The 27,112-nt window shown below is 42.3% G+C and overlaps 1 protein-coding gene across 1 annotated transcript in view; it reads right to left on the bottom strand.

Annotated features, from left to right (window-relative positions):
* DSTYK (dual serine/threonine and tyrosine protein kinase) overlaps positions 1–26,576 on the bottom strand; it is a 49,588-nt gene extending 23,012 nt beyond the window's left edge. The window contains exons 1-2 of the mRNA XM_019711453.2: positions 26,138–26,576; positions 9,338–9,726 (exon numbers count right to left, since the gene is read on the bottom strand). Coding sequence (XP_019567012.2) covers positions 9,338–9,726; positions 26,138–26,402 — 654 coding nt within the window. The 5' untranslated portion in view covers positions 26,403–26,576. The remainder of the gene's footprint in view (positions 1–9,337; positions 9,727–26,137) is intronic.
* Positions 26,577–27,112: the final 536 nt, after the last annotated feature.

Here is a 27,112-nt window from a genome sequence, read left to right as displayed (position 1 = left end):
AAACTCTTTAGAGGGGATTTGATTCTACCAAGAAGTGTGTACTTCAGCCTTTCCCTTCTTGCCCAGAGCACAGATGCGACATCTAGACCAGCGGTGGTCATCCAGCAGCCGTAAGGCAAACCTCAGGGTGGAAGGCAGAACTAAGGATGACGAAGCAGAAAGAAATAGGGAACCTGATAACCACAAAGCTGCCACACCAACCCTCAAATGCCTAGCTGCAGGCATTTGACTTTTTATATGAGGAAAGAAAAAATTAAGATGTGTCTTGTTTAAGCAAGCCCCTGCTTTCCTGCTCGTCTTTTACATATGATTGAACCCAATCATAACTGATACACGAAAGTTCCTAAAGTGAGTTTCAAGAATGATCTGTGATTTAGAAACAAATCTTCTACAGGCCCTTTTCCTAGCCAGTAGTTTCCGCTCTGTGTTTGACTCCTTTCCTGAGGAGCTTGAGCACTAAAGAGCATATATTTCCATCCACTGCATATGCTGCTGCTCTGTATCTCTGAAATTAAATACTGTGCCTGGCATTTCAGACGTAAGGATTGACCTGGAGATTTCACGCCTATATCACCACAGTTGGCACACCAACTCCCAATGTCTTCAGGAGTCTGCAAACTCAAAAATCCAATCCTCCACAAACTTCTAGCACATTTTACAGTTATGAACTCAACACAAACCTGCCTGAGTTTGTGTTCTTAACAGTTATCAGGTGTTGAAATTTCACTTTATTTAAAATCTAAAAGATACAGAATTTATTTTCTTTCAAATTAATATTGTTTTCATTCCTTACCTTAGTTAAGCAACACGTATTTCTGATGCAAGATTTTTAAAAATCAAAACCTAGGACCTCTTCCTTTTTTATCTCCTTCTCCAGAAAAGTAAGAAAGGACTGAGAAATGCCAGCGTATTGTTTCTCATTGTGTGTGTGTGTGTGTGTGTGTGTGTGTGTGTGAGTGTGTGAGTGTGTGAGCTCTCCCATTCCCAGCAGAGCACAAAGGTCTCACCTTCTTCCCCAACAACACACTAGTAAGTTTTATGCTCAGGTAGGCCACATAAGTGTCATTTGGCTGGCCACTCTGAACTCCCTAAAGCTAAAAGTGCTTTGCCCACCTCACCATTTATATGTGAATAAACACTACATAAATCCTATTTTCCGTCCAAGCCTAGGCCATGAAGAAATCTGCTGTTTCATCTGCGCCTTGAATTGCACGGAATGCTTTCTGATTGGAAGACTAGTCTGACACTCTCCCTGGGGTCCAAAACAAATCCTCTCTCACTGTCCTGAGTCACACAACTAGAGTAGGAATCACTTCATGAGGCAGATTCAACAAGCAGGTAAGGAAGAACTTCTAAGGTTTAGAGTAGAATATACAATTTGCCTAAATGCCAACATTATAATTACATATAATAAGTAAAAAAAGACTCAAAGAAGATCCCAAGAAATGAAAAGTTATAATATGGTAGAGAATCATAAGTGAAAGTGTTCTTAAAAATATTTATTTTAAAATTTCAAAGCTGTCTTAAATATATACGTGTGTGTGTGTATGTGTGAGTGTATTGTAAAAGATGTAACTCAATCAAACTTATAGGAATATGATGGGAAGAAAGCCTAAATATTCAAAAACAAAGTTAAGTGTCCTTTAGAAAATTTTCAGGACGAATTTTTGTTTGCTTGTTTATTTAGTGCATTTCTTAAAATTCTAAAATAAATTTCCAGGTTTTCCTCAAAGGATCGTTTTGTGTGTACAACAGAACAATTGGCCAAAGCTGCCAGATCCATTTGTAAACCAATATCTTTTCTAAGACACAGATGACTTTATTTGCTAATGGGTGCAAATTCATTTTTTTTTTAAGGGATTCAGGGTTTTCTGATGGCAGGTATTGCTTAATATATTGGCACCTAGAAAGAAGCTGTCTACTCTTAAATATATCCTGTACCAAACAAAAATGGATAAAAAAAAGGTCCCATGCTCTCTCTTCTCCATCTCCCAGTTAATTAACTTGTGCAGTTGGCCTCACTGCTCTGACTACCAAGACTTCTAGAAGACAGGCAAAAAGAGCTGCCGGCTGTGCCCCTAACAGCAGACAAATCAGCCTAGAATGTGATATTCAATTCTGTAATACTTACAGTGAAGGGATGACTCATGTCTGACAGTTACAAATAAGGGAAGTCAGCACTGTCTCCTGGAGACAGGGAGTCAAAACAATAATAATAATAATAATTATTATTATTATTATTATTATTGGTAGAGGATGAGCCAGACCTGTTGGGGCCCGTGCTAGCCACCGGAGGGGAAGGCCGCCTTACACTGCTTCTTGGAAGCCTTTATTGCTCCCCGGCTCCCAGAACAGTGCCTTGCACTACGTGAGCATCCGATAAATAAATGTGAAATGAATGGGTGAATAAATGATGCTTTTACTACTTGCTCAAAACCACTTTCAATAATCATGGGTAAAATTTTCTATCTTTCAACGCATATTCCACACATTTATCTGGAATTGCTGTTTGCCTCTACTCCAAGAATGAATCCTAACTCAATGAAGGAAAAAGAATCTCTGCAGACACCAGAATTCACCTATTTGGTTTTGTTTTTGATGTAAATGACACTTCCTTAAATGCCAAGAAGAAGTCGCTCAATCACTGAAGAAGCCTCACCACTTCCTAAGAAGAACGGCTCTCACTGACGAGGGGTCCTTAGCTACGTTCACAGCACCTTACTGGCCCTCAGAGCTAAAGATGATTGTATTCACTGATGGGTCTGATGTACGACGGTCATGCACTCAGGTAGGTCACAGATGTCTTTGCTTTCTCTCCAGTCTTGAGCCTCAAGTTTACATCACACAGAAGTACACAACCAAATAATAGTCTTGCCCTGCTCAGCAATGAACACATCCCTGTCCCCATATTCCACTGATTTTTACTGTCAATTTTCCTCCCATGTGATTCTCACATAGTGGTTCAGAGATTTTTCCTGTTTGTTTTTACACAGGGTCAATTCTTTCTTCTTTATTTTTAAACAGTTCCCTGAACTCACCCTCTCTTAAAGGTTACTTACATATTAAGGAAAATACCTCTATATTCTTGTTACACTGCAGAGAACACCTTGATTTTTGTTGGTACAAACACTCCAAAGGGAAGCTGCAACTGAACAGGTTTCCTGACGATAACATGCCTCATAAGCAACTGGAACTAGCTGAAGACAACCCAGAACTTTATCCCAACAGCAGCACAGGATGGATACATGCTCATCTTCCTACCTAGTGAAAATATCAGTGTGGTAACTCAGAGGCCAGAAACAAGACTTGGGGAAAAAACACAATCCCAACCAAAACCCTAAACTAGCCACAGACAGCAGGAGACCATCATGCTAAAAGTGGAAATACGTTTATAATCCCAAACACCCAAAACAAAGGCTCTGCATCTCTACTCACTATAATAAGTATGAAGCCCTTACGGATCAGAACTATCTTCTCTATATTTCATAATTCAATGAATCAGGCAACAGACAACTTGACAAGAATGTAGTGAATATGAAACTAATATAAAATAATGTTGAATGTCAACTGTAATTGAAACATTTTTTAGAAAGGGCGGAACAGGTGAAGTGGAATAAGAGGTTCAAATTTCCAGTTATTAAATAAGTACAACATAGGGAATATAGTCAATAATACTGTAATAATGTACGGTGTCAGATGGTTACTAGACATATCATGTGATCACTTCTTTAGGTATGTAAATGTCGAATAACTATGGTGTACATCTGAAACTAGTAACATTGTATGTTAGCTATATTTTAATAAACACTTTTAAAAGAAAAAAGAATGTACTAACAGACTCTATGCGTTCTATCAGCAGCTATTCAAACATCCAGTACCCACAGACACAGATAAAAGGAGAAATCTGAAGCTTTATTCTCTTACCATTTACTAGATTTGATTCATCGAGAGAGAAAATAGTGGAATAGAGAAGAGAGAATGAGGAAAGGAAGACTTTTAACTTTATAACTTTAAATTTTGTGGTATTTATCTTTTTATTAACATCTTTCTCTTCTTTCATTTTATTACAAAAGTTCTTCATAATGAATTATGAACAACTTCATTTCTAACTAGAGCAGAATAACTATAAGTAACCTGGAACCAGGAGGACTTAAGTTTGATAAAAGGACAGAGTTGCAACGTGGACGGTTGTCAGGGGAGGGATGGGTGACTGAGAGAGTAAGAAATCCTCTTCTCAGGGACACTGATTAATTCATACAAAGAAAGGAGGGAACTGGCTTACTAGGTGCCAGACACTGTGCTAGGTGCTTTACACATAGTCTCTCATTTGTAAGCCTCACAAGTCCTAAAAGAGATGCATTATTACCCTCATCTTCCAAATGAGGGAACCAAGCACCAGAATCACAGTTAAGTGGCAAAGACAGGATGTAAATCGAGGTCCTCTTGACTATAAAGACCATACTTAAACAGTAACTGAAGGCCCACTGTGTGTCAGGAACTACCTGTTAGGGAAGTTCTGAAAGAAGAATAAAGGTTGGACAAGATGCTTTCAGGGATCCTAAATGCTGGTGTTCTCTGTCAAAAAGCATACGCTAGCTACAAAGTAAAGGCCTTGCTATGAAACAATGCTGCAAGGACTGTGTGAAATACCACAAAAGAAGTCAAAAGAAAATATTTTTCATAGGCAACAACAGTTTCTGCCTGTTGACAGTACTTTGAACCTCTTGAGTCTCTGAACTGGGGAAGATCCCCTACGCCCACCATCCTCTACTTAAAGGGAAACACCAACAGATCTCAGAGGCAATGAAAACAGAGGGAAGCCATTTGGTGCAGGAAAGAGGCAGGAACCTCTAAAAGGGAGAAGACAAAAGAGGAAGATTAAGACTAAAATCTCTGCCAGATTTTCTCCCCAAGAGCTAACCTTTGAAGAACAGAATTATCACTGGTGATGAACTAACAAAATACAGCCTCAGTTTCAACCCGTTCTTGAGAGACAGCAAGGCTATCTAGTGACGTAGGGATTTTTTTTAAATCTCGCCTCTAAACCACACATATCCTTAAGAGGTAAATGAACCTATACTAGGTATTTCCAGGTTTCTTGGCAAAGAGCAATGTATGCAGGATGGTTACATTTCACTATGTACGTTAGTGTGTGTTAGGGGGAAGGCAAAAGAGATTTCAAATTCAAAGAATATAGGATTACTGCCTAGAAGGAATTTATAATTTAGCATTTGTCTGAACCTCCCATATCCTTTTTTAACGTATCACTTTAGTTCCCCTTTCTTTTTGCCCCATAAAATCATGGTTTATTTTAATATCTCTAGAATAACATTCTTTATTTGTCTGTCTTATACATGTTACCCCAACTTTGTTTCTTTTCCCTTGGAACAGCCTATTTTGGCCTAATTCCATGTACTCTTTTCCCCCAACAGTAACTTCTCACCCTGAGGACCTTCACCTAGGCTTTTTTCCAACTTTTTACCAATCAACCATTATCTTTCAATCTAGATACATTCAAGAGAAGATATGGTATCTAACTAAAGCAACACACAACACATTTAATTTTGTAAGTTGCCATAATAAATGCCAAAAACTAGGTAACTATTGAGAGAAGCTAGTCTTAAACTTTTGTCATTTTAAGTAAGATCCTTTATGATTTGGGGTTGTGAAAATATTAACTGCTGAGAAATTAAAAATATCAATGTCTGCATGACATTTCAAATAGATTATTTCCATTGAAAGCTATTGAGTGGGGGTTATAAAGAAAAAACTTTACTACTCCAACTGGTTAGAGTTGGTAAACAAATAAGCTTATGGGCAAGTCATTAGACCTTGCCTGGAAACATCAGTCTATCTCAGGTCCCTGAAACATATCTACCATACGTCACCATGAGCCAAACCGTGTATGGCAGCACACGGCAGCTGGCTGCCAGGTGACACGTACATCTGTCCAAAGGGCCTGGTGGAGACAAGCTGGCTACTGATAAGAGCAAAACAACGGAAAGCTGTGGAACTGCCACAGTAAATAAAATGTCACTGCTGAGATGCAGGAATCCCATCTCCGGCTGAGGAAGTTTAATTGTCTCTGCTTCTTTTTATTCCTTTTCTTATAGGTGTTCATAGGAAACACACACACATTAGACTGGGACATCTCTGAGGCCGACAACTGTGTTCCACTGGACTTGTCAGAGGAAGGGAAAGAGAAAAGGGGGTGGTAGATGGATGTGCCCCAAATAGGGGAAGGATGGGGAAGGGGAAGGATGTCTGTAGGTGAAGACAGAACTAGCGAATACAGTGAATGGTGAAATGTGTTGCCAGTTGGAAAATAACTATGTTTAAATACTAAACAAAGTTTCAGGAACTAACAGCTGACAGTGTTCCTCTACTGTTGAATTATGAACCGAGAATCTCAGGGGACCCAGAACTAAAAAGCCTGGGAATACCAAGCACTATGGGTTCATGGGAGTTGGCCTATTCTGGAAATAAGTGAAAATAGCTAATTTATGAGGACTTTAAAGTAACAATTAGAAGAATGACCATTGTATAAGAGGGTAGGGGAACACTCTGCTTTGATAATTTGACAGTTGAAAATGAACTTCTCATTTCCCCTAATTCAATCTTGGTTTCCTTTAGCTAAATATCTCCTTTCTTTACCACCTTTTTAAAATACCAAACGGAAGGGCTGTTTAGGGCTTAACTCATTGGTCCTAAATAAAATGGGAGCTAAAAAATCTTCAGGGGCCGGCCTGGTGGCTCAGGCGGTTAGAGCTCTATGTTCCTAATGCCAAAGGCTGCCAGTTCGATTCCCACATGGGCCAGTGGGCTCTCAACCACAAGGTTGCCAGTTCAATTCCTCGAGTCCCGCAAGGGATGGTGGGCTGTGCCCCCTGCAACTAGCAACATCAACGGGACCTGGAACTGAGCTGCGCCCTCCACAACTAAGATTGAAAGGACAACAACTTGACTTGGAAAAAAGTCCTGGAAGTACACACTGTTCCCCAATAAAGTCCTGTTCCCCTTCCCCAATAAAATCTTTAAAAAAAATCTTCAAGGTAGCTGTGAAATGCTCCCAGCCGTGAGCTGAGAATGGCTGCTGTATTGTATTAATGGAGACGGGAGCCTGACTTGTAGTGACAGAACAGCCGGTGAGGCTCAGCATCAAAGGGTCTAAACTTTGAACGGTTGGGGCCCGTTGCTATTTCTACATCAACACCATTGGAGAATAAGGCAGATCTGGAGAAACACTGACTAAGGAAGCCTCAGAAACCACATGAAATACAAACAAGAGGCGAGAGAATTCCTCAAGAAAAAAGAAGAATATGCCTCAAGAAAGAGAATATATATTTCAACTGTGTGGAGAGAAAGCTAATTTGGTCTCTCAACTTCCCAACCAGGCAGCCTCTTCAATTGCTAGTTCAGTTTGAGTGCTTACACGTATCGGAGCAGGCACCGGGCGCTCTCACCACCAGTAAGGTATGTGCTTAGATATGACTTGGGGAAAGGCTCTCACTTTCCTTCCTTGTATCACCTCAATTCATGGGACAAAAGTAGCATTAAAAAATGAAAACAGTAAAATGACGGGACACAGACAAATCAAATAATTTGCTTCTCCTACAGATGGCTTTGCTCACATTCCAAGATTGTTTTTAAAAGGCAAAAACAGGAAAAATCACCACCCAACATATAGCAGTCATTTCACCCACTTAACAATGTTTTTTAAGCTAAAGTCACAATATATTAGGTTGGTGTAAAAGTAATTGCGGTTTAAAAGGTTAAAAAAAAAAAAAATTGCAAAAACCGCAATTACTTTTGCACCAACCTAGTATTAGTTCATAGCATCAATTTAGTGGTTGCTACCACCATTTTTTAAAAATGAAGTCAAACAGAATAGAAATGAAAATACCAGTATGTTTTGCAAGAAGTAAAAGTATTGTTTCACAAAACTTTATTTCAAACATATATGTATATATATATATACTGGGTCCTGTTATAAAATGTTATTTTTTACAGTGATTTAAAATCTAAAAGTTTGAAAACCACTGAGCTACTGGAAACTTGAAGCAATTAGACCAAGGCAGTACACCACCACCAACAGATTGTGTATGAATCAAATACCTACAGCTGTGAAAAAGCTCTCTGGTCAACTGAGGAGCCTCAGCAATAGATAGGGAATACTGTCCAAGAACTCTCACAGAGTCCTGGAGCTAAGAAGTGCAAGCTCTAGGTCTGAAAACACAGAAAAGCCACCACTGAAACAGCTGAGAGAAAACGCTGACTTATACACATTGCCTGCTCTAGCTTTTATCAAGATAAAAGAAATCTGGACTCTGGAAGGAAATGACAGTTTTTACTTCTGGAATGTCACAGACCATGGCCACAGCTGAAGGATTCATTCCATTGACTGGGACATCAAGCCTTTTAGAACAAGGGCAGGTGAAGCGGTTATAAGAAAAAAAAGACACCCGCTCTCCTAGTCCTGCCAAACAGCCCTTCCTTCCTGGCACCACTAACCAAGAGATAGACTGTTTTGAGCATGTCTGCATTCTTTTATTCCTACCCACTCCTGACCCCTGGCATAGTCACATCTTTTGCCAATCCTCATTCCTTCTAATTAAGTATCCCAGCCCTAGCTATACAACAGGAAAGCCTAGCACAAGAGATGAGTCCTTCCCAAGCGAAGACAAGAATAGCAGACAGGCGGCATGATTTCTTAGGAGACGCCGTAAGACCTGGGCTCTCATTGGGAGTTGACTTCACTGGAGAAGCAAAGATATTCTTCAGGTGCCAGGATCCCCGTATCTCGTAACATTGAGCCAGACCTACCCTCATGTTCCCAAGTTCCTTAGAAAGTAGGAAACATGATCTGTTCCACTTAGGAAGTAATGGTAGGTCTAAGGAAAAACTCACAACATTCTTCACTTGGTCTCAACTCCAATAAGAACATGAATCCATCATCTTATTGTTCCTTTTAGAAAGGGATGGCTAGAGACGATCTTAGCAACACCTGCTAAGAAAGGTAAAAGGATTTCTAACCCTGATCATAATTATTCTATAAAAGCACACTGAGATGTAAGCATCACATTCCTTCTATATTAGAAAGGGAGATAGGAGGCAGGAAGGCAAGCCAATTGCTCAGGGCCTTGCAGTACGGTAGCAGAGGCAGAGATGGGTCTGTTACAACCTTGTCTGTTTTCAACTTCCTAGATTATGTACCTTTCACCACATCAGCTGATGCTCAGAGCCCAGGGTATATACTGCCAAATTACTTTCTGAGAAAGCTCAAATACAAGAAAAGCTGATATATGTGTGTACAATTGCATAAGTATGAGATTGGTACCTGTAAGAGGGTATGGTGCATCGTCACCTCCAGTTCGGCTAAAACATGGGCAGCGTCCTCACTGTCCTCTTGGACCTCCAGGTCCTCCTCAGGGATGGTCTCCCAGGTGCCCTGGTGAGCAACCAGCGTGTGGACTAGTTCATACTGGCCAGGAAGCGCCAGGCTGACCCGAGTCTGAGTCCCATAGGTGAAGCGGAGGCGCCGAAGCTTACAGCTCTGCTCACTGCCCAGCTTGGTGGTAGGAAGCACCTGCACCCCCAATAGCAGGTTCAATAGCTGACACTTGACATTACAGTCCTGGCCGAGGATCAAGATGCAGGGGAGGCAGTCCACAATCTGCTGGAGGTACTTCTCTTCCTTAGGTGGGAAGGAAATGCAGCTCAGCTGGCCTGGTTGGGGAAGGGGAGGGTGAAGAAGGAGAAAGGAGGACAGAAAGAGTGAGGAAGGGTAGAGAGAGGCTCACAGAGACCCCGTTAGGATGTCAGGGTCCTAGAGAAGAAATTTCTAGGAAGCTCTTGGTTGAAGGAGATACCAGGAAAACATCCCAGTCAGAAAAGGCTCCTCAAATACCAAGCAGAATTCCCCTCCCCGCTCCTCCCCAAAGCAGTTGTTTCTATCCAGAAAGGTGGCAGTGAACTAACTGATCTACCCTCCCCACGCCTTTCTGATCCAGTGGAGGGACCCGAAGGAGTTTACAAGGACGCAATCGCAATCACAAGATCATTAAACTGACAAAGCCAGAAAAGACGACACTCACTGGGATGTGAGTCCGAGAAAAACTATACCTGAATGTGTCAAAATGATAACCTTCCTTGTGACAGAAGACCTAATACTTGAACGGCCTTTTTAAATGTCACTACCATATGAAGTTTTAGTTTGTTATTTTCTTCATTTATGACATATTGTATAACTAAATGTAAGAGCTAATCTTTAAATACACATATATCGAAATAAAAAGTTATTCAAGTATGCATAAGCTCTAGAATCTTTTCTGGTGCGTCTCTCTGATGGCAGGACAGCGTCCCAGCTGCACAGTCATGTTTTCTTAAAGCACTGGGAGCTCAATTAAAGTCCATTATCTCCTAATCACATTCCTTCGGTTTATGGATGACAGACCCTGAATACGACAAAGGGACAGAACTGCCTGTTAGGATAAAATCCACGTCTAGAAAGAGCTGTGATCCAGCTCAAAAACGTTATTTCAGGACAGTCACACCCCTAAACGGCTAGCTTCCACGAACATGTCACATAGTACTCAAAGAGAAGAAAAGGCTTCCGAAATAAAGTATGAGGACCTCCTTTTGGGAAAAGGAACCAGAAACCAGCTGACTGAAACTCAGATTCTGAACTGGATCATTCCCCGACTTGTTCAGTACCAGTGCCTGCCTGTGTCTATGATTCAGACAACCCTTGAGTTTGTTCAGAAAGTCAGGCACCCTGTTCTTAGGCTTTAAAAAGGCTGATTTTACATACATCTTAATTGAAATTTGGCATGGCGCCCACTGAAACAGTATTCACTTTAATCACTTAACCATAAGCTGTATTAAATCATTCATAAGCTGTTTATTTTGTTTCTGTAAACAAAGCAAGAGGCCTGACTCATTTCAGAGGTTGCTCTACTTCAGACTGTACCTATCTGGCCACAAACTGACCATTTCAGAGCCTCAAAGCTCCTTCTATTCCACAAGTGGCACCACCAGAAGGTTTAAAGCAGTCTGTTTTCACGCAGACCCCTCCATGCATTTCATGAAGCCCTTCCTTCTGGGTGTGTCTACAAGCCCATCCCCTTGCCTGCACATACACATCACCAACACCACACACCGAAACAAGAGAGCTACTCTCCTGGGGAACACGTGGGTTCCTTTGAAAAAGCAAAAGGCATTAACTGAGTGCCTAATTCCATGCAAGGTATTTACTAAGCACAAGAGCAAAACACCAGACCACTGGTCTAATCTTTGACCTACAATCAAAAGCAATTGGGGGAAGGGGAGGCGCCTCGGCCAGTTAGCTCAGTTGGTCAGAGCGCGGTGCTCTGAACGACAAGGTGGCCGGTTCGATCCCCGCATGGGCCACTGTGAGCGGTGCCCTCTACAATTAGATTGAAACAACTACTTGACTTGGAGCTGATGGGTCCTGGAAAAACACAGTTAAAATAAATAAAATGTAAAAAAAAAGGCAATGGGACAGAGCCAATTTCTTGTGTGACCATTTAGGCAGTAGCAATGGGCTAGTCCTGAGTCCCTTCATATCTTGTGCACAACTAAACAACACTTCACCACAGTCTACTCTAGTTATGTTTATAATTATCGAAACATCTAACAAAATGACTAAAACAGTAATTGCTTTATGTTACATACTTGTTTGCTCTATGTAAGAATCCATTTATTGTGGAGAATTATCTACAGAAAGCTCTAAGTGGTTCTACCAAGCACTCAGAAAAGTCCAGTACCATGACGAACAGTTTAGGAGCAACTTTTCATTCCTAAAGACCTCCTTCACCTCAAGATGGAGTAGATGCAGACAACAAAATAGGACCTCCTCAGTCACCCTGCAGAATTTAACCACTGAGGTCTCAGCCTGAGCAGTGAGAAGCCCAAACTAGCTTCACTCTCATCCACACTTCTTGTCTTTCCTCTTTTCCCAGGCCTCCCAGATCCTCAGATGGGTGTCTAAGTGTAAGTTCACATGGGCAACCCTCATAACTCCTATAATAAAAGTTGGCACAAAACAAAAACAAAAAACCTAAATGACCTTTCTGACTGCTGCTGCTAGGAGAGTGGACAACAGATACTGAAAACCGCCAAACCACTTTTCAGGATCAGAGGGAGAGACTTCAACATCTCTGAGAGAGTGCCAACTATAGGAAAGCCAGTAAAACACGCTCTGCATGAGCCCAAACCATAGCAGACACACCCCATTATTCATCTGACCCAAATTATCACACACCCCCACTCTGTAGTAACAAAAACAGTCAGTACAAATAAACCCCACTAGTGTCAAACCGTAGACCAGTGCAATGGGAGAAGGGGCTGCCGCAGAGCCTGGCTTTAATTTTTGTTTCCAGCACTGTCAGGGCTCTGCACTAAAGAAGGGTCTTCAATGTAGATATCGCCATCCGGTTTCTCAGTACCTCGTGATACAAGCCCTTTGCTTTTCCCACTAATCTTTAGCTTTCTCATTCATCTCCACTTGTCTACAAGATTTGAACAAGGGCATGGAGAGAAACGAAGGTGAAACTAGATTGTTTCACTCCGTGCTTCTCTTGGCAAATGGTTCATGGTTCAGTGAGGGAGGAGGGCAGCACTGAACTGGGAGCAGCACTCGAGGAGGGAGAGACTCCGATCCCAGGCTTCACCGCGGACTAGCTCTGTGACTTTGGCAATTCACTTGATTTTCTCAGCCTTGGATTTCTCATCTGTGAACTAAGGGAGTTGGATTAGATCATCTTTAATATCCTTTCCAGTTCTAAAATCCCAGGATTCCATCAGGTTTTAACTGTTGAAGGAAAAAGTAATTGAGGGGGATGGGTGGCTGGTCTGGGTGTTGTTATTTTAAGCGGTATGTGAATTTAATTATGCAAGCTCTCTCTGGTCTCCTGCAAGTGTACATCAAAAAGGTGATTGAACTAGCCAGGGGCTCTGAGGACCTACACTGCAGGTTTAGGAGTTCTGTAAAGGAGAGATGAAAAACTATAGAATGGCAGTAGGAGGAAGGGAAAAAACCTGTTTCAGAGCTGGAGCAGCTGCCTTCCTGACAGTTAAAGGACTTCCGAGTTAATCAGGTTTTCTTTGTAATTAATATAACAGCATCTGCATATGGGGCGCCAGAAGGTAACAGCCTGGCTTCTCAGCTGGAGCACATTAACCCTGCCAACTCTGGCTGCAGGAAAAATCAACTCAAATTGTCTGAAGTGCAAGCCAAGGCTTTTTTTTCTAGATTGTTCTTAAATACAGATTATCTTGATTGCTGTTACAGTTGACCCTTGAACAATGTTGGGGTGAGGGGCTCCACCTACCCGCGCAGTTGAAAACCTGCGTGTAATTTAAGTATGCAGATTCCCAACTGCCAATTGAGCCTTGAACAACGTGGGTTTGAATTGTGAGGGTCAAATGAACTGCATGGGTCAATTGGAAAAAAAACTGCCTATGTGGACCCGCGCAGTTCAAACCCAATTTATTCAAGGCTCAACTGTACTTCTAAACAAAGGTCTCAAACTAGGAGAACAACTAAAGTAGCAACCTCATTGTTTTGCTTTAGATAACAAAGGGGAGCAAAATCCACAACCTCAATACCCTTTTATAACAAATATTTATAAGAGAAATCTCCGTTTGTAACGGTGTCTCCCACTCAGTACCAGGAGGAAAAGGATGACTCCACATCTCTAGAAACTCTCACCAATGCAGAAGGGAAAGACTTAAATCTGCATAACAACCTTTTCCTGGTTTACTGTGCTTTTCCTGATAACCTCCCCTAACAGCTGTCTTTAGCTGGAGATACTGACAGTGGTAACTTTGGCCATTTCAGAGTTGCTCAAGTTTTCCTAGATATCTCCCATATGTAGACAGGAGGTAGTCGTGTTGTTAAATTTCTGGGTTTTTTTCCTCCTGTTAATGTCTTTTTATTATGGCGGGCGGGGGAGGCGGTCTCAGCCAAGAATCTAGAAGGGTAGGGGAAAAATTACTTTTCCTGGGGCGACCGGATGGCTCAGTTGGTTAGACTGTGAGCTCTCAACAACAAGGTTGCCGGTTCAATTCCCGCATGGGATGGTGGGTTGCGACCCTGCAACTAAAGTTTGAAAACGGCGACTGGACTTGGAGCTGAGCTGCGCCCTCCACGACTAGATCGAAGGACAACGACTTGGAGCTGATGGGCCCTGGAGAAACACACAGTTCCCCAATATTCCCCAATTAAAGAAAAAAATTACTTTTGCTCCCTACAGTAACATTTACTGAGCCTTTTCTAAGTGCATCACTGGATTTGCCTGTTTTAATGCCATCCTGAGATAAGGAGAAGGGGGTAGGGGTCTGAGACTTCAAAGCTGAAGACAATTTATAGGAAGACGGGAAGAGCAAATGTTCGGTAAACAAACGTTTGCCCTGCTACTCAGAGGCAATGGGACACAGAGGATCTTGATCTCCAGGCCCTGCCGAGTTTCCCCAGCCCCCAAATGTAGCCCGTGCTCTGTGGTCATCAGTACTCATAGTTCTCTTCGTGGGCCAGGCCCTGTATCTAAATTCTTTTAGGCAGTTAAAGGGGAGGCTAAAAAAAAGCTGAGCCTTTTGGGCCTTGATTGTCTTCAACTCCAAACAATCAGTATGCCAAAGTGGCCCATTCTGAGAAGACCTGTTCTGAACCCCTTCACCAGGTTATTACTTGGTAGACAATGCCCCTGAAGCGTGGTAGAATATGCCACCTCAAAACGTGCCACTTTGGCTGAAGGATTATTTAGAGTTAAAGGCACTTGGTACACAGCAGGTGTAAGAAGGGTGTTCTGACCTCCCTTTTTTCTTCCTGAAAACAGGACATAAAACCCCATCTGGAAGGTGTCCTCTCGATACCAGAAGGAAAGCAACATTCTTATCACCAGAGACCTGGAGTCAAGGACAAGAAAAATCTGTACAAACGAGTCGTTCAACTAACCTTTATTTTCCTAGTTACTTTACCACCATTAACTGCCCTGCCCAAGTCCCTGTCTTGTCACATTTTCATAATTTATTTCTCTTTGTCCAATTCAGTATATAAATGTTCAACTCTGTTTCATTGGGTCATCGTTCTCTTGTGGGGACTCTCATCTACAGGGACAATTTAATAAAATGCATATACTTTGCACCTGTTAATGTCTTATGTCAGTTTAGGTCTTAGGCCCAGCTAGAGACACTAAGAAGAATAGAGACTTTCCCCCCTCACCATATTTTTTCCCAGTCTGGGCCAAAACACAATTTAGCAATTGTAGGGCCCCAATTTAAACTAGACTGACAAGAGTCACTATAAAAATTGCCCAAAATCCAATTTAAAGCACACTGACAGAATAACTAGGAAAATTGCCCCAAACCAGGACTTAAGCCTGGGGAAGAAACACAGTATTACTATTAGCTGGTGCATTTTTAAAAAATGTTATTGTTATTCTAAGATCTCTGGAGTTCCTTTTCTAAGAGACAGTAGGTGCTTTTCAGAGAAATTTTTAATTCTTCTCTACCAGTTAGTGTACATTACCCTTTGAGTTTGAGGTTAAACTATTCTAAAAAGGGAGAACTGGAGGGAAGGAATGCCAATGATGTTTTTTTGTCTCTAGTGACCTATTAGGATAGACACTTTACTTCAATTGTTTGTGGAATAACAGCAGTGTATTTATATTAATATACTCTCCTTCTTGCCTGTTTTCCATCCCTATCAGTAACACACACTTGAGGAAAGAAAAGGGTCCACAGGTTAAACCTGACAAGGTCAGGAGACTGAAAATAACCACATGAGATGGCGTGAACAACAACAAAAAATTCACAGCTAAGGTGGGCCACGGTGGAAAGTCACGTCTTTAGCCTGAAGCTTCCTTCAGAAAGTCAATCTTCACCTTAAGTGAGCCTTTCTATTGTCTTTTTGCACCTAAAATGACATCCTTGGAATGTCAGTAATCCCTTTTCCAGACCGGAGCAGGAAACTACAGAATCCCTCATTATTATTCTTGTCCCTTGATTAACATCTCTATGTGAACTATTAACCATCCTGTACCCACCTATGTAAAAGAAGTACCTGTCTCTCCAATTTACTTTTATCCAATCCCAGTAGTTTCCCTGCTTTGCTTTCTCCCACCCCTTAATCTACCACCAAAGGATTTCATGTAACCCTCCTCCTTTGATTCTATGTGTGAAATAAACTGCAAACCGCCCTTCTGCGGAGCATTTTCTCAATCCCTTGAGATTTTGCTTTCCAGCAACTGTCGTCAGTTTTGCTCAAATAAACTCTTATAAGGTTTCTCCTTAGGCTGGTTTTTTGTTGACACACCCAAGAGGTGCGTGAGGGCCAGGGTAAGGTGCAGCCAAGGTAGGCACGGCACTAAATGGAGAAAGTGAAATGGAACTCTATCTTTGCCTTGTCACACTATTGCAATTTGTAAGGTTGACAGAGCTTCAGAGTTCATTCAGATCTCAGCAGTTATCACTGCAATCCTTGTTCCTGGTACCCCAGGATTTTCCTCCTTTGATAAAGATTTTTACCTCACTTTTAACATTAAACTTAAAGTTCTCTCTGAAAGTGAATGAAAATACAAAGGATTTTGTAATTCACCGAAGTAATCAATGACACGGACAAAGCTGAACTCAACAGAAAATTCCACTACGGGTCGAAGCAATTTTAATCCTGGTTAGAAAATATAAAACTCGAGATAAAACAAAGACTCGCCGCAGTAGTTTCCAGCAGACTGCACAGCCGACCCTCTTGCTTTAATAAACCTTCCTTCTGTATTTCTACCTGCCTTGTGAATTCTTTCATGACCCGCAAGCGAGCAGCCACACACTTTCTCCTATAGCCAATTCTATAGGCGCTTCAAAGTAAAAAAGTTACCTGTAACCATCCAGTTCATGAACAAGAAACCCCCAGAAGCGTAAACCTCGCACTGCTGCAGTGGCCTCTTCTGACTACTGAGGCAGGGTACACAGCTCCACCTCTTCTGGGTTTCACGTCTCCTCTTTACCTCAGACACTAACTAATTACTTTTCTCCTATACTAACAAACCACTTTTCCAAGTTCAATCTGCAGAATGTCTCCATTTCTCCACATGGAATGAAAGCCAGCAGAGCAGGCAATTATTCTAGCAGGAGAAACGGAAATAGGGTCCCCCAGTGGGGCTCCTGTGCGCCAAGAGTAAGGACTTTTTTCCTGCTGCTGTTCCCCCCACATTCTTCCTTGCACCTACATGTTTCCACAGTACTAAGTTAACCAGGAGTATGTAGTACAGAATATTACTAAAAAGTAATCTTCATATTGGTTCAGTCACTGTCTCTAATGCAAATAAAGAGAGAGCTTTTATTCCAATTAGTCTTGGAATCTAGCTACATTTATGACAGGGCCGTAGTCTTTGCTCTGGAAAGTTTGGCTTGATAAAAATCCTGGGAAATGTAATTTTCTCCCCATTATATAGACTGGAAAGGGTAAAAAAACACTAAGCTAAAATCTGTCTGGCATAAATAAAGCACTAAAGCTCCTTATCTGATGAAGCTAAAGTTAGATCTTTTTTACATCTGAATTAAAGAAAAGGGATAAAAGCATTTTTTAAAGAAGTGTGAGGATTTTATTTTTAAATCAAAGGCTTTTATGACTGCATAACCTATCATAATTCTTTGGGGGTACTTCTGATGCATTATTAGTTAGACATGTGAAAAGAAAAACCACCCTCAAGTCCTACTTCCCATCAACCTGCCCAGAGCACACCACCCAAGGGAACGGAAGGACTTTATAGAGCCCAACTCCAAAGAAAATTGTGGTCAGAAGATCCCCACAGCCGCGGGGCACAAGCTGGGGAATGTGTCCAAACCACTCACACAGCCTGCTAAAGAAAACACCAGAAGGCACTGCACAAGCGATGGGCACGTCCAACGCGCCCACAAGGGCCACTGATGGGTCTCCATGTGCCGACCAAGTTTTCTTCAGAGAGTTTGGTTTGGACTTTGGAGGAATAGTACATATACATAAGGGGCTTCCTGAGAGAGGCTGATTTATAACTCTAGCAAAAGTTCCAGGATCCCCAAGACTACCAGACTCCCCATTTGGAAAAGAATTGAATTAATTTTCAAGCTTGGGGTGGACTACACTTAGTCTGGAACTTCTAAAGGGGACTCCAGTCATATCCTTGAGAGTCAAGAACGAAAAATTGCATTTTCCACATGGACTCAATCTCTATACTCATTATAAATGACACCACTCAGAATCTCTGGACCATGTATGAAGCAAGACTCATCATCCCTAGAAGTGAACTATTTTCCTACAAGTAAGGAGCAAATTTCACCTCAGGTCTTAAAACTGTGAGGAAAAAAAACACATGCACCCACACACGCCATCCTCTTCACACTGGCTTCCTTATGAGTAACGTCTGAGAAAGATATGATTTAACAACAATATTCATGAATGCATTCTGCTTTTGAACCATACAAACAAGCAATCATAATTACTCCATCAAAGACAAAGCAGGGCCAATTGTCCTGTATTCTGTCAGAAAGTTAGTAAAGCATCTCAACTCCTGTTTTATCAAAGCCATTTAATCCTACGACTTCCCATATGCTTTATCCCCACACCCTAAAAGACAGCTAATGGTTAAGTAAGTAACCAATTTGTGGGAAATCCACTGGAGGAAACATGATGAAACACTAATCCTTCCTTCATTCATAACATCAATTACTTGGACAGTGGCTCACCATTGCGTGTCCTGTGCCCAGTAGAGGGGCAGGCGTTAACAAAGGTTTGTTGAGTGAATGAACATTAAGGATTTACTTCCCATATCACGGTGAGGCTCTGGTACACTGGGGTAGTGCATGCAACTCATTCTTTGGGACATGAAAGTCATTCTCTGGGACACTGGCAAGGACTGCAACTCCGACCTAATCGGTGAGCTATCAAATGCATATCACTGTTCTTTTTCAGGGGCCCAGACAGTAAAATGTGGGCAAATCTACAAAAAGCCTTACCCTTTGGGGGTGAGGGGACGCCCTTTTGAAGTACAAAAAAAATCATTCTAATATCTACTAACCATGGAAATAGTTTAACAGATATTTATTAGCCTGTTATGTACAAAGTACAAAGGCAGTGACTGCAGGGGATACAAAGGCGAGTAAAACATAGTCTTTACCCTAAGAGTTCACACTCGAGCAAGCAGAAGACAAACACAGCCACAGCTAGCGTACACGTAAGTACATGAATAACAGCATGATCTGCGTGTCCAGAGCCTATAGGAACTGAGCAGTAGGTATAAGGTGAAATTTACATTCCCCTCTACTTCAATAACATTATTTTTTAAGGTTTTATTTTTGAGAAGTACATCTAATACAGGAAGATTGTTCCCTTAACCTCGTCTTAACCTAGTGAGACAGAGAACAGCAGCGTGAAGAAACAAAGGAGATGCTGGGAAAGTGGACAAAGCAAAACAAAATTTAAAGACCGGGATGGATTTTTATTTAAATCCATGCTTTCTTTTAAAAACTACTTGCAAGGCTGAAGAACTTACCCTACTGAAATTAGGAATGACTTTTAAGACTAAACTAAACATTGCAAATGATAATAATCTTAAGATAATAGTGTCTTTCTAAGAGCAGGCAGAATTATCCAAGCCTTTTTAATAGTGGCTGCCCTGTACCACGGGAGCAGTTTATCCCAGGAAAGAAGATGAGGAAGAGGAAAGAGGGTAAATGGCAAAGAGCCACTGTGCGTGGGGCGGCCGCTTCCTCCTCGAGAGCTGGAGGCAGCAAGATCAGCAAAGCAGGGCCTGGCCCCCTAAATGGCAGGCACTGGAAATGGGGATAAGAGATTTGAGTAGGTAGAGTCTCATTATACTCACTCAGATAAAATCTCCCACTGCAGTAAATTATGCTTCCATGGCAAGCTATGGAGCCAGGGTTATGACTCATCTGTAACAAAATCTCTCCAATGCCAGGGTGCATTTTATATTCCCATGGCCAGGTCAGAAAAGAACAAGGGAGGCGTCACAGCAGCAGAACTGGACTGGGGAGCTTGGAGACCTGGGCCTACATCTGGTTCTCTGTTCAAACTGGCCCCACATTCTATCTTTCTGCTTCTCTTATTCTTCCCCAGCCCATCATGTTCCAACTTCCTAAGCTAATATTCACCCACTACACACACACACACACTCAGCCACAAATATTTAGCACTAAGTACATGCCTATCCTAAGTGCTTTGGTGTATATTCAAACGTCACAACTTTGTGAAGTAGACATTATCACTCTTATTTAGATAATTCACGTATCATAAAATTTACCCTTTTCAAGTGTACAATGAAGTGATTTTTAGTATATTCACTAAATTGTGCAACCGCCACCACTATCTAATCCCAGAATATTTCCTTCCCCCCAAAGAAATCCCATACCCATTAGCAGTCACTCCTCATTTTCCTCTCTCCCTGATCCCTGGAAATCTATTTTCTATCTTTATGAATTTGCCTATTCTAGACATTTAATATAGATGGAATCATAAAATATGTGGCATTTTGTGTCACTTCCATTTTACATATGAAGAAACGAAGACTCAAATAGGTTAAGGAACGAGTACCAGGTCACATAGTTAATAAGAGGTTCAACTAGAACAGGGACACGGGTGTGGTGCAAACGTATGCTGCTTCCATGAGGAAGAAAACAGAGAGAAAGTGAAAGTTTTAGAAGTCCTTGGGAAATGAGGTTTTACTCTTCACACTGCTCTGCTGAGCTTGTATTGAAATGCTAAGGCAGCTCTTCTAAACAGATCATGGCAAACTACTAGAAAGCACACCCATCCGTCCCTAGCTCTCCCACTGCACAACCCCTACTTCTTCCCGCCCCTCAGCCCCATGAAGACGGCTGCGCTATGAAACCAGGATGTAAAGAATTTCTTCTCTCCCAACTTTCTGCCCCTTCCCCAGACATCACTCTGTCACTTAAACTTTATTATCTGTACAAATTTCTAAGGAGTTCAAGAAAAATGTCAACTTTAAATAAGTGCCCTAGTGCTTTTCCTCTTCTTTTTAATTCTGGCAATCGGTTTATACTAGGTATGACAAAAAGAGGGTCTGGCCCGGTGGCTCAGGTGGCTGGAGCTCTGTGTGCCTAACACCGAAGGCTGCCAGTTCGATTCCCACATGGGCCAGTGGGCTCTCAACCACAAGGTTGCTCCTCCAGTCCCACAAGGGATGGTGGCCAGCGCCCCCTGCAACTAAGATTGAACACGGCACCTTGAGCTGAGCTGCCGCTGAGCTCCCGGATGGCTCAGTTGGTTGCAGCACGTCCTCTCAACCACAAGGTTGCCGTTTGACTCCCACAAGGGATGGTGGGCTGTGCCCCCTGCAACTAGCAACGGCAACTGGACCTGGAGCTGAGCTGCGCCCTCCACAACTAAGACTGAAAGGACAACAACTTGACTTGGAAAAAAGTCCTGGAAGTGCACTGTTCCCCAATAAAGTCCTGTTCTCCTTCCGCAATAAAATCTTAAAAAAAAAAAAAAAAAGAGGGTGAAGAATGTTGGAGAAAGCAAACCTATTGGCTAACCAAAGGCAAAGAGCTCTAAAAACCTAAGAATTATAACTCACATAAAATGCCTATAATCTAGCCATACCTTACTTAGCTTTCTGCCATTTTTCTGCTTTACACATTGAATATATATATGGTCAAGATTAGATTATACCTTTCTAAAGGATTAAGTTAAGGTCTTCCAGGTCCTTTTCATCCCTTATCCAAAAAAAACAAATAGGTACACTGTAATGTTGATAGTTTTATGTATATATGTGTGTGTATATACATATACACACACACACACATATGTATATATATATATATATATATATATATATATATATATACACACACACACACCATGTTTCTCCGAAAATAAGATCTAGCCACACCACCAGCTCTAATGCATCTTTTGGAGCAAAAATTAATATAAGACCCGGTCTTACTGTAATATAATACCAGGTATAATATACTATAATACCAGGTCTAATATATCATATCATATCATATCATATCATATCATATCATATCATACCAGGTATAATATAATACCGGATCTTATATAAGGCCGGGTCTTATATTTATTTTTGCTCCAAAAGATGCATCAGAGCTGATGGTCTGGGTAGGTCTTATTTTTGGGGAAATACGGTGTATGTATGTGTGTGTGTGTGTATGGAGAGAGAAAGCACCAAAAAAATGTATACACATTTTTAAAAAGGAAAAAATGATTAAAATTGTAATACTCAATATATGCCGATAACAAAAGATGAATACTAGTCATGTTTGACTTCTGCAGTTACAAGAGGTGCTCAAAGTGGTTACCATCGGTGTCCAGACACCTCTGATTACGACGAACTACTGCTTGAGCAACGTTGACCAAAGTGTCCACTTGTATATATTTTTTTGGCACCCACGGTGTGTGTGTGTGTGTGTGTGTGTGTGTGTGTGTTTTCTTTCTTAGGAGAAAAGTATAAAAAGGAAAGACTGATTTCCACTAACCCAAGACCAAGGCCAATGTCTTTATTTGCCTCTTTACCCCGCAAACCAGGCATTCAGATGTGTATTGAATACTAATAGTTAATACTTACACAGCGTGCCAAGCACTGTTCTGCACACATACCTTAATATATATTAACTCCCAACAACCCCAGAGGCAAGTACTAGTATCATAGTCCCCGTTTCCAGATGAGGAAACTGTGGCCCAGCACAGTTGTGACTTGCTCAAGGTATTCAATCAGTAAGGAGTGGAACCAGGCATTGAAGGAATGCAGCACAGACTAGAGCATTCCAACTAGACACATTTGAGTCATCCCAATTTCTTAAAATTGAGAGGTTAATGATACATTGCAACAGCTGCAAACTCAAGAAAAATACTTTTGTCTGCTACTTTGTAATACTCCATTCCGCCTTTTTTTCAAAAGTGCTCAAAACCTTTATCTCATTACTTCTGAATGCTCTGACAGGAAAATCCACAGATAGAAGGGCTGTAGTGCCCTACAGTTAGTTAAGTGAAAAGAAAGACAATGATTTGGGCAGCAGAGGAACTCAGTCAAGGAAATTTCAGTTTTCTTTGTTACAGGCCAAGCTACTCTCATTTCAGAGTTATATTACACCCACTTTTTAACTTCTAAAACATCATGTATGTCATACTTTCTACATTGCCCCCAGTGAATACAAAACTGTCAAAATTAGGAAGAAAGCATTAATTCGGGGTCCTTCCCATCTCCTTTGTGGTTAAAAGTGAAAAAAATTTTGAGTTAATCCATGATCTTCAGTTGTTCAAATACCATACATACTACATCCAACTCAGTAGCACACGTCCATCCTGATATGATGATTAAAACCTTCTAGAGGTTTGTTAGGTTAAGAATTGAGTGTCCCTTCTCTTAACATTCCAAGTTCCTATTAATCAGAAACCAACATTCACAAAAGAAAGTTGAGACGGCCTCTGAATGAAGTTGACCTTGCAAGGATAGACTGTAAAAGAACAAGAGCTAGTCTTTTAAGGAATGGTTTCTATTTTCTAACACAATTACCTAAATAGCTAGGAAAATGGCATCCCCAAAATAAACATATAAGTGTCACCTCACTAATTTTCGCTGATGTTCATTTCACCTCCAAAGATAAAATTTTCCATATTGAAACAAAATGGAAGCATTTTATGGAGCAAAATCAAATTGCTGCCAGTCCTGTTATCTGTACCCTCTTCCTGGTTATTATTTCGGGTGGACTGACTCCAGAGGGTGAAGAGAGTTAAATACACTAAGATTAGTTCATGATGCCGTCAACTAAAAAAGCCAGTGAGGCAAAATACAAAAGTGCATTTGTGTTTTTTAAGTTGACTTTAAAAAGTGAGCCAATCAAGGTGCCTTGAAAACTTCCATCTCTATGGTGAATCTACTGTGATTTTTTTTTTTAGTAAAAAAAATAAATAGTTGTTATAAAATAACAGCAACAGAGGGTTTCGTTTTTGTTTGGGGGAGGGGGGGTAGATAAACTAAGAAACCCTGTGAGCACGGCAAGCCCCTGGAGAGGACTGCTAAGGGAGAGAAGGTGAAAGTACACACTCTGGGGCTCACCTCTGAAAACATTAGCCCTTCTCACCAGCGGTTTTCTTACAGCCTCACAGAAATCAGCCCCTTCTATAGGTCCATTTTCAGAATAGCAAACATCTGGGCATAAGATATCAAAACCAATTTCAGAAAAATTAGTATCCGGGTCCAGGGCAGGTTGCTCCAAGATATCCCACAATGGCATATTGAGCATTTTACTTATAAAGTTATTTAAGAAACTGCCCATGCAGAAGGAAACCCTGACCTCTCTGTCCCTCTTATAGATCTCCCATGTGGTAGGTGCCCTCCCAGCTCCCGAGGGCTGAGACAACCTTATCACAAGAGTTAAAAGAATCCAGAGTCAAAAGCTTGTATAAACAAGCCTTGTAATACCAAGCTCAAACTTTGTTTAGATTCCTCACTAACAACTACCAAACCTTGCTTAAGTTCTTTCCTAATAAGCACTAACTCTTCATCCTGTCAGTTTGTCACAAATTTGTTTTTTGTCTAAAAAATATAAAAAGGTGCCTGGTGGGATCATCTTTTTGAGCCTCATTTTATGATCTGATTACCATATTCTTCTCCCTGGTACATATATTAAATTGTTTTTTCTCCAGTTAATCTAGTCTTGTGTCAATTTTATTATTTAATTATGAGTCCAGCAGGAAGAACTAAAGAAAGGGGCTTCTCCCCCTCCCTGACACTAGTCACCCTCCTCCTCCCATTTATCCCCTGAGGTAAAATAAAAGTATTTTTATTTACATCTAGGCTAATTAAATGCAATGGTATCATTTAGGACCATATCAAAATCTTACTATCTTATTTTTATCACCATTTCTGGAGTCTCCCACAAATGTAGGATATTAAACATGCAACTTTGGGAATATAGGGCCCAACACACAAACTGTGAAGAGTTTAACAATTCATTTTATTTTGAGCCCCATGTTCAAATTTGCTATCAGAACCTAAATTTGTGTTTCTGAAAGTGTGTTTGCAGACCACTTGCATCAGAATCCCCAAGGATGTTTCTATGTTTATATTCTTAGGACCCACCCACTAAACTTAACCAGGGGAATACCGCCTGAGACATTTTTTATTTTAATTTGATTTTAATACATACTTAAGTTCGAGAATCACTAAATTAAACCCACTGACTTCTTTGCTATGCTGCCCCCAGGGTCTCTGTCTAGATGGGATGCCAGTCCCTCCTCCCTTCCAACCTAAGTTATGTCCTAATTAGACACAGTAGTTAACAAACTCTATAGCAATAGTAAGTCGTTTGAGAGGAAGCAAGAAATTAGGAAAGATCAAAGGCCTTGAACGATTCTAAGTGCTTTAGGGCCTCTAACATCCCAGAGGGAATCACGTCGAGAAGTCTCAGGACCGAAAACTTCACCGTGAGCAAAAGCAACATCTCTGGCAATTTCCCGTCAACCATCAGATGCCATTTCCTTTGGCGACCCCAGCCCCATACCGAGTACATTCCTTCCTTCTCCAGAGTTGCCTCGATTGGTGTGAAAGCATTTCACATACAAACACACACGCGCGCACAACACACAGAGTACATTCCAGGTCCCTGGCCTCCTGACTCCTGGGGCGCCCTGCCTACGACCCCCCTCCATCCCTCCATCCCTCCATCCCTCCATCCCTCCATCCCTGCACTGGGACTCTGAGCCACAACTGCCCAGCCCCCAACTCAGGGAAACTTGACCCACGCACTCCTGGGGTTCACCCGCGCGCTCCCCAAACACCGGCCCTCCGCGCTCCCGCCCGCCGACAGCGGGTCCCCTCGATCCTATTCCTGGAACTCCTGCCTCTGGACGCCCCTCGCCCCCAGGGACCCCCTGCCGCGTCCTCGCCGCCCCTCCCCCAGCCCTTGGTGGGTGTCCTCCCCAAGCATCTGAGCCCGCGGGCGCAGGCCCACGGCCGGGCCACGAGGTCCTCCCCTCACTTCACGCCTCTTCCCGGGTTGTTTTGCAGGGCAGGGGTGCGGTCCACCCTCCAGCTCGCCTCTCCGGCCCTTGCTCCTTCGCGGCTGCCCTTCTTACCCGCCTGCAGCCGGGTCTCGGCGACATCGCCGGCAGGGCCGCGCTGGGCCCCGCCATCGCCCGTGGGGGAGGAGGGACAACTGTGGCTGTGGGAACCCTTGATGTCGCGGAAGAACTTCTGGGTTTCGTGCAGGTTCTGTCGCAGCCGGCCCAGGTAGCGGCGGTAGCGGCCGAAGCCGCGGCACAGGTCCCGGATCATTCCGCCGCTCCCCGGGCCGGGACCCGACACCGGCTCGCTCCCCCACCGCACCCCGTCGCCCTCCATCTCAGCCCGCTCCGTCTTTGCAGCTCGGTCCCCGGCCCGCTGGCCTGGCTTCCCTCCTCCCCGCCCCCCCAGTGCTTGAGGGAGGAGGAATCTGCCTCCTTAACGCCCCCGCCTGCAGTCGGCGGGCTCCCAACTCCGTCACCGCCGTTGAAAACACACCAGCTCGCTGTGCGCTGCAAACGGAACTTTTATCTCCACGATCCAGAGGAGTGAGGGAAGGATCACTGGAGCGCCCTGGAGCTGCAGTGTCTCCTGGGACTTGTAGTCTAAACCCGAGACCAGTGACTGGGATTCATCCCAGTTTGGCATAAACCTCACCCGTTCTCTCTCCTCGCTTAAAAACGTGTTCCTAATGCAATATATAGATGATGTATTACATAATTGTACACTTGAAACTGTATAATTTTACTAACCAATGTCACCCCAACAAATTTAATAAAAATAATTTTTTTGAAAGTGTTCCTACTGCCTACATTAAGTGTCCTTGAGCAGAGAGGAGCTGCAGGACCCAGACGCCAGCAGAAGTGGGATGCCTTACTGAAATCAGAGCGAAAGATTTTAATAGCAAAGAAAAGGAAGGAAACAAGACCGAGGCCAATAATATCTCCATGGCTACCCTAAATGTCTCTGACATTCTGGATACAGTAGACACTGGAGAACGAGCTGAAAAACCCTGGAAATAGGGAAAGCTCTCATATTTGTATTGCAAG

This window comes from Rhinolophus sinicus, linkage group LG17 (assembly GCF_036562045.2).
Source record: "Rhinolophus sinicus isolate RSC01 linkage group LG17, ASM3656204v1, whole genome shotgun sequence".
Classification (NCBI taxonomy): Eukaryota; Metazoa; Chordata; class Mammalia; order Chiroptera; family Rhinolophidae; genus Rhinolophus; species Rhinolophus sinicus.
Note: the sequence above shows the minus strand (reverse complement) of the source record. Positions and strands in the feature narration are given on the sequence as shown.